Below are 14,282 nucleotides of genomic sequence, written 5' to 3'. Positions count from 1 at the left end.
CTGAATAAATAATATCCTAACCACAAAAAGTAGTCTATTGTAGACAAAATAAAAATGCACGTATTTCTCAACATAAGATGATTCACAGTATTTAGTTTATAAAATTTGTATTCTATACATTATTTTTATGTTTCATCCCAAATGTCAAATTAGCGTTAACGTTATTACCGTCCCTTATTTCAACCTAAATAGCGGGACACGCTATCCGGTATTAGCGTAACATTCATTCTGCGCTTGCGTACATGTCAAAATAGCGTATTCCGCTATTAGCGTGCGATAAAAATGCATTTGCGATATCTCTCTATTCTTTCTCGTTTATATGTGCGGAAAAAGTTGTTAACGTTGAAATATAAACAAGGTATCGATTTACAAAAATTTTTCGTTGAATTCGATTCTTTAATCCGAGAGCTTGAATCGACTGGAACTACAATCGAAGAAGATGACAAGGTATGTCACCTTTTGTTGACAATGACAGATACGTTTGACACTGTTATTACTGTCCTAGAAACTTCAAATGATAAACTATCTGTTGATTTCGTTAAAGCAAAATTATTAGATGCAGAATTGAAGCTGAAAAATAATGTACAAGAAAGTGAAGAATCCTCTTTTTATGCGAAGCAATACAATAAAAAACCCCGATGCTCATTTTGTGGACTTGAAGGCCATCTAGTGTCCAATTGTTTCAGAAAAAACAATAATAATTATAGAGGTAACAATAATCGAGGGAGATTTTTTCGAGGAAATAACTATTCCCGTGGCAGAAGAGCCAATAATGATACACAAGGTAAACAGAATATCCATGTAGCCGAAGACGAAGTAAGTTTTATCACAGCCCTACCAGCTGAAAATCTCAAGAATGATGACAGCCAAATTTCGTTTATAATAGATTCTGGAGCATCACAGAATATGTGCAGCAATAAATATAAACAATTTATAAGTAATATTATTGAAATTGAGCCTGTTGGCATTAAAATAGCAGATGGAAGAGTGATGACGGCTCCTACAAAAGGTAAATTAAAAGTTTATTACAATGAAACTCCTATTAACATTGATGTTCTCATTTTAAATGAACTAGAATATAATTTATTATCAGTCAGTAAACTAAACAGTTTAGGTTTCACAGTAGTATTTAAAGAAAATAAGGCTGAAATAAGAAAAAAGAACTTTAAACTTATTTGCTATAAACATAAGAGTAACTTATTTGCTGCAAATTTTCAATTAAATAATTTTCAATCTAGTTTAGTAGCAAAGCATAGCGATAAAGACTTATGGCATTTACGTTTAGGACACGTAAATAGAAGGGGACTACAATTGTTGGGACTTCCCTATTCAGATAAACTATGTGACTCGTGTCAACAAGGAAAAGCCACAAGGCAACCTTTTAAAGAAGTTATATACAAAAAATCCTCTAGAGTTGGGGAACTTTTACATGTTGATACTTGGGGACCATCCAAAGATCCCACATTTTCTGGTGAAAAGTATTACTTATCAATTATTGATGATTTCTCACATTTTAGTGTTGTATATTTAATGACAAGAAAAAGCGAAAGCGAATCACATCTTATTAATCATATTGAAAAATTAGCTGCAGAAGGCAGGAGAGTATCTAGAATAAGAATGGATAAAGGTGGAGAGATGTCTTCTAAATATTTTAAAAACTATTGTATACAACATGGTATAGTACAAGAATTTACTGCAGGGTACACACCTCAGCAGAATAGTATAGCCGAACGACTTAATCGTACTATTTTAGACAAAGTAAGAGCAATGTTTGTAGAAACAAATCTTCCAAAGAGTTTGTGGGGAGAAGCAGTTAGAACAGCTGTTTATCAGCTTAATCGAACTCCATCACGAGCAATTGAATTACAAGTACCAGCAGAAATATACTTAGGCAGACTTGACTTGTCTAAACTTAGAATTTTTGGTTCAAAAGTATGGTACTACAACCTACCAAAGCAAAGTAAATTAGAACCAAGAGCAAGTAAAGGTGTAATGGTTGGATACAGTGGTGCTGGTTATAGAATTTGGAATCCACTGACCAAGCAAATCAAAATTTCAAGAGATGTTGTTTTCGATGAAACACAGTATAAATATTCTCCAGAAATATCGTCGAATAATCAAAATGTTGAGGAAATTTTACCAAGCCAAAATGAATTGGAAACATTTGAAACAAATTATGAAGAAAGTACAGTCCAAACATTAAGAAACACTACTGAAATTAATTCACAAGATGAAGAACCAGTAAATTTACAAAATACCAAAATTACTTCCTCCAATAGAGAAATAAAACAACCTTCCAAGTTCAAAGACTATGAACTTTATTATGCATATTGCTTAGTTACATCAACACCAGTAACTTATGAAGAAGCAGTAGAGGAGGATGAATGGAAGCAGGCAATAGAAACAGAACTAGAATGTCTTGAAAAAATGAACACGTGGAGTGAAGCCACAAAAATACCTCATGATCAACAAATCATAAATACAAAATGGGTATTTAAAACAAAAAGTGATGGCACGAAAAAAGCTCGCTTAGTCGCCAAGGGTTATGAAGAAGAAGTGTTTTTAGATATATATTCACCGGTAGCTAAGATGGCAAGTGTAAGAATTTTATTATCACTGGCTCTCAATAACGACTGGAAGGTATACCAATTAGACATTCCTTCAGCGTTCATCAACGGAGTGCTACAACATGATGTTTATATTCATTGTCCTAAGGGTTATAAACGACAAAGCAAAGTTCTCAAACTACAAAAGGCTTTACATGGACTAAAAGAATCACCCAAATGCTGGAACCAACGATTCAACAAATGGGCAATCAAAATTGGTTTTAAAAGTGCGGAAAGTGACTGTTGCGTTTATACAAAGAAAAATGTGTGTATGTGTATATGGGTCGATGATATCCTATTGTGCGGTGAAGATAGCGATTCGATTCAAAAAATTATTGAAAGTTTAAAAAGTGAGTTTAACGCAAAAAATCTTGGTTGTGTAAACAACTTTTTGGGTATTGATTTTGAATATTCTGTAAATAAAAATGATGTAAAAATGTATATTTCTCAAAAACCCTTAATCAATAAGATAATTGAGAAATTTAATATGACGAATTGCAATGTTAGCAAAACACCAATGGAAACAGGTTTTCAGGTTGACAAAACTAATGCTAATAATCAAATCTCTGTCAATGTGCCTTATAGGCAATTAATTGGAAGCTTAATATATATTGCATTGGGTAGTCGCCCTGACATAATGTTTTCAATCTCTTATTTGAGTCAATTTCTCGATTGTCGTGATGATATATTATGGAAAGCTGCTAAACGTATTATTAGATATTTAAAAAAATACAATTAATTTCTGTCTTATATACAGTAAAAATATAAAAAGAAAACCTTTAATATTTGCATATTCAGACTCAGATTGGGCAGCAAATGTAAATGATAGAAAAAGCATGTCAGGAGGTATAGTATATTTTCTAGACAATCCAGTTTCATGGTATTCAAGGAAACAGAGCACTGTTTCATTGAGCAGTACTGAGGCCGAATATATTTCATCGACTGTTACATGTTGTGAGTTATTGTTCACAAAAAACTTTACAGTACATAAATACAAAATCAAACTGTGCTGATATTTTCACTAAAGCTCCTTCAAATGAAATATTCTCACGTCTCAGAACTTTGATCAAAATTCAAGAATGTTGAAAGTTTTTATAGATTAGTACTTTTATACTTTAGGCACAACTCATGTGAATTATCTATTTGCTTTTTTTATTTTTTATCATATTCTCATGTTAATATTTTTTGAGTTAATGAAAGTTATTTTTTTTGAATATTTTTCTATATATGTATGAGTTGTAACCTGAGTAATGTAGGATGTATAAGTTAGTGATGTAACGAATGTCATTTTTTGAACATTCGCGAATACGAATGCGAATGCGAATATCTGCTACCGACATTCGCGAATGCGGATGCGAATGCGAATATTCAGTTTTTTTTAATTTTTTCTATTTTGTAATGTTTTCTAAATTTATAATGAAAAGTTAGTCGATATTTAGTGTAACTTAATCTGAATCTTAAGTTTTATTACATAATACCAAATAATAAAAAAAGTGAAGGCTGATAATGTGATTACACAAGGTTAAGTTCTATCTATCTATTGCCCTTCATTTGTCCAAAGTTGAACGTAGGCCTCCCCCTTATTTTTCCACTCTTCTTGGTTCAGTGTTAATGCTGTCGATCTGGTCCCTGCGTATCTTTTTAGGTCATCTGACCATCTCGTCTGTGGTCTACCCCTTCCTCTTTTGTAGTCCCAAGATCTCCAGTGAGTTATCGCTTTATTCCATCTTCCGTCTCTTTGTCTGCTGTTGTGTCTTGCATATTTCCATTTGAGAGTAGCTGCATGTTTGAGGTTAAGTTACCTTTTCTTAATAAAAAAAGATGAGAAGTGAATAAATTTTGATTTTATTAACCTAATATTGTCTTAAAATTATTTTTTTTCTGGTTTTCATATTCGCAAAACATTCGCACAAATTTCGCGAATGCGGATGCGAATGCGAATATGCAAAAACATGCGAATATTCGCGAATGCGAATGCGAATACGAATATTCGTTACATCACTAGTATAAGTATGTTTTTATGATTTCATTTAGTTCAATTTTTGTCAAGACTTGGTTAGAGTCAAGATTGTTGTTTAGTCGACAATTCATCCAAATTTACTATTTATGTAAATGTTGTATAAATTGAGAGGGGGTATTGAAATGTTAGCTATCCTGATCCCCAAGTATATGTAAATCAGTTTGGCAATATTGACAGTTGAAGTAGTCTAATAAAATGGTCGTCACGAAGCGTTGCATATGAATTATGTCTCCCAGTAAATATACCTAATTAATAAGTACTCGGCAAGCTTCCTTCTCCAAAAAATTTAGCCCCTCTCTGTATATCAGGAGACCGGCGACAATCTAACCAATAGTTTAGCAATAATTAAAATGTTAATTAAAAAATTTCGGTCGAAATAATAACCAGAAAGATTATGATACACCAGAATAACTATGATTTTCATATAAAAAAGCACTATACCTATTCAACGTACCTTACAGGATTGAAATTGGACCATTTGAGCGGTCTCAGGAATGTTATAAAGAAACAATTTTTTGGCTTATAAACAAATAGAACCCCTCAGAAAATATTAGGTTAAATTAAATTAAGTTAACGCTGTTGAAAAGAGCACGGCTTCTGTGTCCTTTTCGAAGAAAAACAAATTGAATTGCGAGGAGTGATTCCAGGTATAACCGGTCAAATTTGACCGGCATTTGCGACAGAGTTATAAACAACAGGATTTTAATCTTTGAACCATTAGATACCTTTTAATTCCGGTCCTCTTTGTACATACAAATTTTCATATCTTCAAGACACTCATAACAAAAAAGATTTATGTCACTGTCACCAAATTATTTAATTATTGATAAATAATTACTTCCCTCAAATTTTAGTTGAAAATTAAAGATTTTGTTTGGAAAACCCGAATTTTCCGAAGAAAATTTCCGTCGAAGGAAATTGGAATAAATTATCAATGTGCAGAATTAAATTACTGTCAATTTTTATGTGAGTGTTTTGGTTTAAAGTTAAAATTTTCGGAGTTATAGAGCAATAATAAAAAAAAAAGATTTCGGAGTGCTAATTTGTTTATAAACAAAATAGCACACTTTCTGTGGACTTTGCACAGCTATATTACTAATATAGGAAATCTTAAGATTTGATTTCAGCATGTCCAGCAATAAAATAGCTGGTAATTAATTTTCCTTGTTCTTTACTAATTTTCCCAGATTATTACCTCACATCTTTCATTGAGTTGATGATTCATGTTGTGGACATTCTCAATTATTATATTTCTAATTTAATACTATTCTATCTAATTCCTCAAAACAAGCAAATTTCAATTAAACCCAGCTATATTATAATACCTGTTGATTTAGTTTTCCTTGCAAGAAATAAACAAAACACATCTAAACTAAACCTAACCTCGCTTTTGGCCATTCATTCATCTCCGTGTCAAATAATTTCGACAGTCGCCATATTGAAAGCGACTTGTTTTTGGTCGAAATGTCGAAATTTGATTTAGAATCAGGGCCCAAATTTCGACACTAAACAAGTCGCTTTCAATATGGCGACGGTTGAAATGCGATTGTGCGAGCCTTGTGGATTTTAGTTGAACTAACGAAGTGACGTCATGAAATAGCGACTATCGAAATTAATAGCGACTTTAAAAAGGGTGTTGATATTATAATTTCGACTGTCGAAATTATTTGACACGGAGATGAATGATTGGCCAAAAGCGAGGTTAGGTTTAGTTTAGATGTGTTTTGTTTATTTCTTGCAAGGAAAACTAAAGCAAAAGGTATTATAATATAGCTGGGTTTAATTGAAATTTGCTTGTTTTGAGGAATTAGATAGAATAGTATTAAATTAGAAATATAATAATTGAGAATGTCCACAACATGAATCATCAACTCAATGAAAGATGTAAGGTAATAATCTGGGAAAATTAGTAAAAAACAAGAAAAATTAATTACCAGCTATTTTATTGCTGGACATGCTGAAATCAAATCTTAAGACTTCCTATATTAGTAATATAGCTGTGCAAGGTCCACAGAAAGTGTGCTATTTTGTTTATAAACAAATTAGCGCTCCGAAATCTTTTTTTATTATTGCTCTATAACTCCGAAAATTTTAACTTTAAACCAAAACACTCACATAAAAATTGACAGTAATTCTGCACATTGATAATTTATTCCAATTTCCTTCGACGGAAATTTTCCTCGGAAAATTCGGGTTTTCCAAACAAAATCTTTAATTTTCAACTAAAATTTGAGGGAAGTAATTATTTATCAATAATTAAATAATTTGGTGACAGTGACATAAATCTTTTTTGTTATAAGTGTCTTGAAGATATGAAAATTTGTATGTACAAAGAGGACCGGAATTAAAAGGTATCTAATGGTTCAAAGATTAAAATCCTGTTGTTTATAACTCTGTCACAAATGCCGGTCAGATTTGACCGGTTATACCTGGAATCACTCCTCGCAATTCAATTTGTTTTTCTTCGAAAAGGACACAGAAGCCGTGCCCTTTTCAACAGCGTTAACTTAATTTAATTAAATCTAATATTTTCTGAGGGGTTCTATTTGTTTATAAGCCAAAAAATTGTTTCTTTATAACATTCCTGAGACCGCTCAAATGGTCCAATTTCAATCCTGTAAGGAACGTTGAATAGGTATAGTGCTTTTTTATACGAAAATCATAGTTATTCTGATGTATCATAATCTTTCTGGTTATTATTTCGACCGAAATTTTTTAATTAACATTTTAATTATTGCTAAACTATTGGTTAGATTGTCGCCGGTCTCCTGATATACAGAGGGGGGCTAAATTATGGAATAAATTCATTTTCTCTAAAATTTTTTACGATTTTAGAGAAAAATCCCGAAACAGGTCGATTTTTATTTTTAAATTAAATTTCTTGGCATATATTTCAAACTAGTGACGTCATCCATCCGAGCGTGATGACGTAATCGATTATTTTTTTTAAATAGGAATAGGGGTTCGTGTTGTAGCTCATTTACAAAGGCGTTCAATTCTCTATTCAGTATTATAAACATTAATATCATTATTTATACAGGGAGGCCAAAAAAATTTTTGAATTAAATTAATTGACGCAAGAAGAAGAATGCATGTAATTTATTTAACTCAAAATACATTCTATTGCTGTCAGAAAATAGAAAAAAATGTTTATTTTGCAAATAAACATTGCTTTTAGCTTAAATTAAATGTTCAAACTGCCAATAGGTAGGAGGGAGGCTGTTTGTGATTTAATTTAAGCGAAAAGAAATGCTTATTTATGAAATAAACCTTTTCTTCTATTTTCTGACAGCAGTACAATGTATTTTGAGTTAAATAAATTAAAATTTAAAAAATTTTTTTTGCAACCCTGTATAAATACCTAATGATAATAATGTTTATATTACTGAATAGAGAATTGAACGCCCTTTCAAATGACCTACCACACGACCCCTATTCCCATTAACAAAATTATCGATTACGTCATCACGCTCAGATGGATGACGTCACTAGTAAGAAATATATGCCAAAAAATTGTAATTTAAAAATAAAAATCGACCTCTTTCGGGATTTTGCTCCAAAATCGTCCGTTTTAAAGAAATGAATTTATTCCATAATTTAGCCCCTCTGTATAATCTACTATAATAAATCTTTCATGTCATTAATTATTTAATTATTGATAAATAATTAGGTACTTCCCTAAAATTTTAATTGAAAATTGCAGATTTTTTGAGAAAACTCGGATTTTCTGAGTAAAATTTTTGTTGAAGGAAATCGGAAAAAAAAATAACTTTGTGCAGAACTAAATTACGGTGAATTTTTATTTGAGTGTTTTTGGCTCAAAGGAAAAATTTTAGGAGTTACAGACCACTAATTGAAAAATAAAGAAGATTTAGAAGTGCTAATTTGTTTATAAATAAAATAACACACTTTCTGCGGACTTGTCATACCCCATATTACTAATAAAGTAACGCATAAATTCGTTATTTCGTAAACTGGTTACTTTAAGGAAAATTCCCGAAACACGTCGATTTTTATTTTTAAATTACGGTTTTTTGGCATATATATCATACTAGTGAAGTCATCCATCTGGGCGTGATGACGTAATCGATGATTTTTTTTAAATGAGAATAGGGGTCATATGATAGCTCATTTAAAAGGGTATTCAATTCTCTATCCAAGAATATAAACATTAACATAATTATTTATACAGTGTGTTCAAAAAACATTTTTTAATTAAAATAAGTGAGACAAAAAGAAGAATATAATGTAATTATTTAATTCAAAATACATTTTACTACTGTCAGTAAACAGAAAAAAATTTTATTTGACAAATAAACATTGATTTTCGCTTAAACGAAATGTTCAAACTGCCAAGCGACAGGTGGGTGGCAGCTTTAACATTGAATTTAAGCAAAAAACAATATTTATTTCTCAAATAAACATTTTTTTCCTGTTTTCTGACAACAGTAAAACGTATTTTGAATTAAATAAATTACGTACATTCTTCTTTTTGTTTCAATTATTTTAATTAAAAAAATGTTTTTTGAACACCTTGTATAAATAATTAGGTAAATGTTTATATTAGTGAATAGAGAATTGAATACCCTTTCAAATGAGCTATCACATGACCATTCTCATTTAAAAAAATCATCGATTACGTCATCGCGCCCAGATGGATGACGTCACTAGTATGATATATATGCCAAAAAATCTGAATCTAAAAATAAAAATCGACCCGTTTCAGGATTTTTCATTAATGTCGCTGGTTTACGAAATAATGAATTTATGCGTTACTTTATGGACGCACTGTATATGCAATCTTAAGATTCGATTTTAGCAATAAAATAGCTGGTAAATAATTTTTCCCAAAAATGGCATTTTTTCGATAATTTTCCCAGACTATCAACAAGTTCCAATAAACGGGAGCGCCAACCCAAATTCTGAGCAGTCTCAACATGATAAGGTTAATATCCCCAGTTGTAACTAATATCGAAATGAATAAGAATCGCTATATTCTGCGGCTGTCATGGCGGTGTCGAAATGAAATTGCGACTGTCGAAATGAATTAGAATCAGGGCCCCGCTGTAATTTACACTCAAATGTCCATAGAATTTCTTAAGGCCGCGTCTCACCATCAAATAATTTGATCAAACAGTTTGAGCAAACTTGACGTACTTGAGGAAGTACGTCAAAGTGACGTCACAATTGCAGTTTTTTTGAAATTCTAATAATCTGTGCTCTCACTATCACTCTAGTTTGATCAAATTTTTTGTATTGAGTTGTCTAACTTGTTTGTACTTTATTTAAAATTAAAATTTTTCATTATTATCCACGACTGAAGGTTACGCCACTGGTGATAGTAAACACGTGATAAATCCGCTCTGTAAGAAAACTTCGAAATAACGGAAACTTACAAGTAGAAAATTGCGAAATTGTGACCATTGGAAAATTGGCACACTTAGCAGTGAATGTGAGTGAAATACGAAGCCAAAAACAAGATTTAGTAAGTCAAAATCGTTTATAATAGGTTTGTTCCAACATGAACTTTTGGACGGCCCAGAAACCGTCACGAAACTACTTGTACCGTTTTTTGTGCGCATGTTCGTAATTGTATCGCCCAGTTATCGTCCCATGACGGTAATCATATATTTGTCATTTTTATTGGTGACAGCTTGTGTGCTTTTAGTCGATCAAAGGTTCAAAAAATTTAAAGAATTAAATCCTAGTGCTCAAGTCAGTCCAACCAGCACATTATGCACTTGCCCGATTGCTGAAATGATCATCACGAAACCGTCACCGAAAGATCACAATTCTTGTTGGAACAGTGGGAAGGACGATCCGATGACGATCATATTTTTGTTGGAACGGATTTTCTTTACTGCGCAGGAGCGTTACCGTTTCGTGACGGTTCTCGGTCGTGTTGGAACAAACCTAACAAAAATAGAAATAACCTTGAAACTTGCACACGGAATAGATATTTTGACATCCGCACTTTTGAGGTGTGTCAAATGTCTTAAGCCTGGTGTGCATAGAGCAAACAAACTGAACGGTAACCACAGAACACATTATTACACAGTTACATATATTACGCCGATAGAGTAGGCAACACATAATACTTACAAAAAAAGAGTGAAGTACGCCGATAGCGTATGCAACACAAACTCAGCAATAGTAAATTATTTTCAATATCATTAAGCATTATCAATTAAATATGAGTTTTCAAAAAGAACAAATAATAGAAATTAAAGAATTCATAAAGGAACTGATCGCCGAAAATGGAGAGGAAATGATGAAAGAAACAAGAGATCTAATCAGAGAAGTGAAAGAAATGAATCAGATGTATAAGGATGAAATAAAAAGACTAATAGAAGAAAATTTGCAGATGAAAAACGAAATAAAGGAAATACGAGCTAAAATGAACTACATAGAGGAAGTAGAAAATAGAATGGAAACGAATGATAGGGAAAACAGGAAAAACAATATAATCATAAACGGATTGGATATACCAAATATTAACGAAAAAGAAATAGAAGACTATGTCAAAAACTTCGTCGATAAGGAATTAAAAGTTGCAATAAATAATGCAAAAGTAAGAAAAATCAAGAACAAAACATACTTGGTCAAAGTAGATAACTTCCCAAAAAAATTGGAAATAATGAAAAATAAAACACTACTAATGAGAGGAGAACACAAACAGGTTTATATAAATAATGATCTGACTGTAAAAGAAAGAGCAATCCAAAATAAACTCAAAATAATTGCAGAAAAAAAGAGAGAAGAAAACAAGAAAGTAAAAATATGATATCAAAAATTAATAATCAATGGAGAAAAATGGATATGGAGTACAAAAAATAATGAATTGATACAAGAACAAAGAAGCAATAACACGCAAACAAAAAACTGGCTACAATAACCACATGGAAAAGAGATGGCAAGACATCAACGGAAACGACGAGGCAAAGAACAGGAAATGAAAATGGTAATGGTAATAAACAAATAATTTGGAGACTAGCAACGTGGAATGTGAGAGGACTAAATGGAAAAGAGGCAGAATTAAGCTATGAGTTTGATAGAAACAGAATAGAAATACTAGGAATAACAGAAACCAAAAAGAAAGGCAATGGAGAAATGTATTTGGAAGGTGGACATATTCTCATATACAGCGGTGTGCCAAACGAAAAAAGAGCAGCAGCGGGAGTGGGATGTGTAATACATAAAGACAGAATAAAGCACATACAAACATGGGAAAGTTGGACAGAAAGAATACTTACAGTAGAGATGAAGGATGAAGGGGAAGAAAACCTAACCATAATCACGGTGTATGGCCCAGATGAAAATGAGAAAAAGGAAATAAAGGACAAATTCTGGGAAGACCTCAACATAGCCGTAGAAAACAGTAAAGGAAATATATTTATTATTGGAGATTTTAATGGTAGAGTAGGAACCAAAGATATAGAGGTGATAAAGAGGAGGTGAGAAATAACAATGGAAGAAGATTAATAGAATTTTGTGAATTAAATAGCCTAATAGTAACAAACACACATTATGAGCACAAAAATATTCATAAATTTACAAGACAAGGACCAAGAGAAACGGAAAAATCAATAATCGACTATATACTGATAGAACGCAATAATAGAAGGGCACTCCAAGACATAAGAGTTAGAAGAGGACCGGAAATAAGCAGTGACCACTACTTATTAGAAGCTAAAATAAAACATAGGATAGAACCCCAAACTAGAGCAGCAGAAAATAGAAAAAAGATTGAGTTCGAAACAATTAAAAACTATAAGCTTAGAGACAAACAAATAGCTCAAAAATACGAAGAACTGACAAACTTAAAAATAACAAACTTGATGAGATCAATACAGGTAAGCAATTTGGAACAAAAATGGAAACTACTCAAAGATATATTAATTGAAACGGCAAAAGAAGCGTGTGGGGTGTACAGGAAAAACAACAAAACTAAACAAACGAGCTGGTGGAATGATGAAATCAAAAACCATGTAAAAATGAAGAAGAAAATGTGGGAAAAGTACTTAGGGAACAAAACCGAGGAAAATTACGATAGATGCAAAGAAGAAAGAAAGAAAGTAAGAGACATGATAAAAATAGAAAAAGAAAAGACCTGGATACAATTCGGACAACAGATGGAATACAACAGTAAAGAAAATCAGAAACTTTTCTATCAAACAATGAAAAATATAAGAATAGACAAACCAACAAGAGATACAAGAATAAAAAACACAGATGGAACAATAATAACAGACGATCAAGAAATAATGGAACGATGGAAGCAACACTTTCAAGAACTACTAACTAGCAATGAAGTAAACAGAGAAGAGAACAACGAAGAAAATGAAGAAAGAACAGAACAGGAAGAAAACACAGATGAAATAACAAACGAAGAAATAGAAACAGCAATAAAGAAACTTAAAAATGGGAAATCTCCTGGACATGATAGAATAACACCAGAAATGCTGAAGTATATGGGACTGGAAGGTAGGAAATTGCTCAGAGAAATATGCAATGAGGCATGGAAGAAAGAAGAAATACCGTCGGACTGGGAGATGGGAGTAATACGCCCATACATAAGAAAGGAGATATCAAAGAATGTAACAATTATAGAGGAATTACACTATTATGTACGGCACTGAAAGTATATGAAACAGTATTAGAACAAAAGATGAAGAATATAATAGAAACGACACTAGAAGAAGCCCAGAGTGGTTTCCGGAAAGGACGAGGGGTGCAAGATCACATATTCACAGTGAAGCAAATAACAGAAAAAACACTACTGACTAAAACCAAAGCGTACATGGCCTTCATCGACCTAGAAAAAGCATTCGACAGAGCGAAAAGAGAAACAATATGGAACAGTCTAATTAGAAGAGGAGTTGATAGAAAACTAATAGAAGTTATCAAAAGTCTATATAAAAGAAACACGAATTACATAATGCATAAAAATATGAAATCGCAACAATTTAAAACATCTGAAGGCTTAAGACAAGGAGGAGTCATGAGCCCTACACTCTTTAACATCTTCATGGACGAAATAATCAAAGAATGTATACCACAATTAAAAAAGCTACATGTAGGTTACCGAAACCTAGAAAGAATAGGAATATCAGAATGTGCATTTGCTGATGATGTAATTGTCATGGCAGATAAAGAGGAAGATCTAAGAAATAATCTACAAACATGGAATGAGGTATTAAATAGGCATGGGATGAAAATAAACACACGCAAAACAAAGATTATGGTAGTAGCACAAGAACAACCCGTATTAAACATACAAATCAATGGAGAAACAATAGAACAGGTAAACTACTTTCAATACCTGGGAGTAACAGTGGAAAACAACGGAAAACAACACAAAGATATAGAAGAAAGGATTAACAAAACGTCTAAAATATTCCACGCAATTAACAACAAATTTTTAAACAAAAAAGAAATATCCAGAAAAACCAAAATAACTGTCTTCAACACGATATACAGACCAGTACTTCCATACGGGTGCGAGTCTTGGGTATTAACAAGAAGTATGAAGAGTAAGATCCAGGCACTGGAAATGAAATACCTAAGACGAGTAAAAGGAGTATCAAAAAGAGACAGACTAAGAAATATAGATATACGAGCGGAGCTCAAAACTAAACCACTCCTAGAATACATCG

At 32.1% G+C, this 14,282-nt stretch overlaps 1 protein-coding gene across 1 annotated transcript in view; it reads left to right on the top strand.

Annotated features, from left to right (window-relative positions):
• The first annotated feature begins 310 nt into the window (after positions 1–310).
• The window catches only part of LOC126884387 (uncharacterized), a 48,366-nt gene continuing 34,394 nt past the window's right edge, over positions 311–14,282 (top strand). The window contains exon 1 of the mRNA XM_050650304.1: positions 311–1,009. Within this exon, the coding sequence (XP_050506261.1) occupies positions 469–1,009 (541 nt within the window). The 5' untranslated portion in view covers positions 311–468. The remainder of the gene's footprint in view (positions 1,010–14,282) is intronic.

Source organism: Diabrotica virgifera, chromosome 5 (genome assembly GCF_917563875.1).
Source record: "Diabrotica virgifera virgifera chromosome 5, PGI_DIABVI_V3a".
In the NCBI taxonomy this organism is placed as follows: Eukaryota; Metazoa; Arthropoda; class Insecta; order Coleoptera; family Chrysomelidae; genus Diabrotica; species Diabrotica virgifera.
Note: the sequence above shows the minus strand (reverse complement) of the source record. Positions and strands in the feature narration are given on the sequence as shown.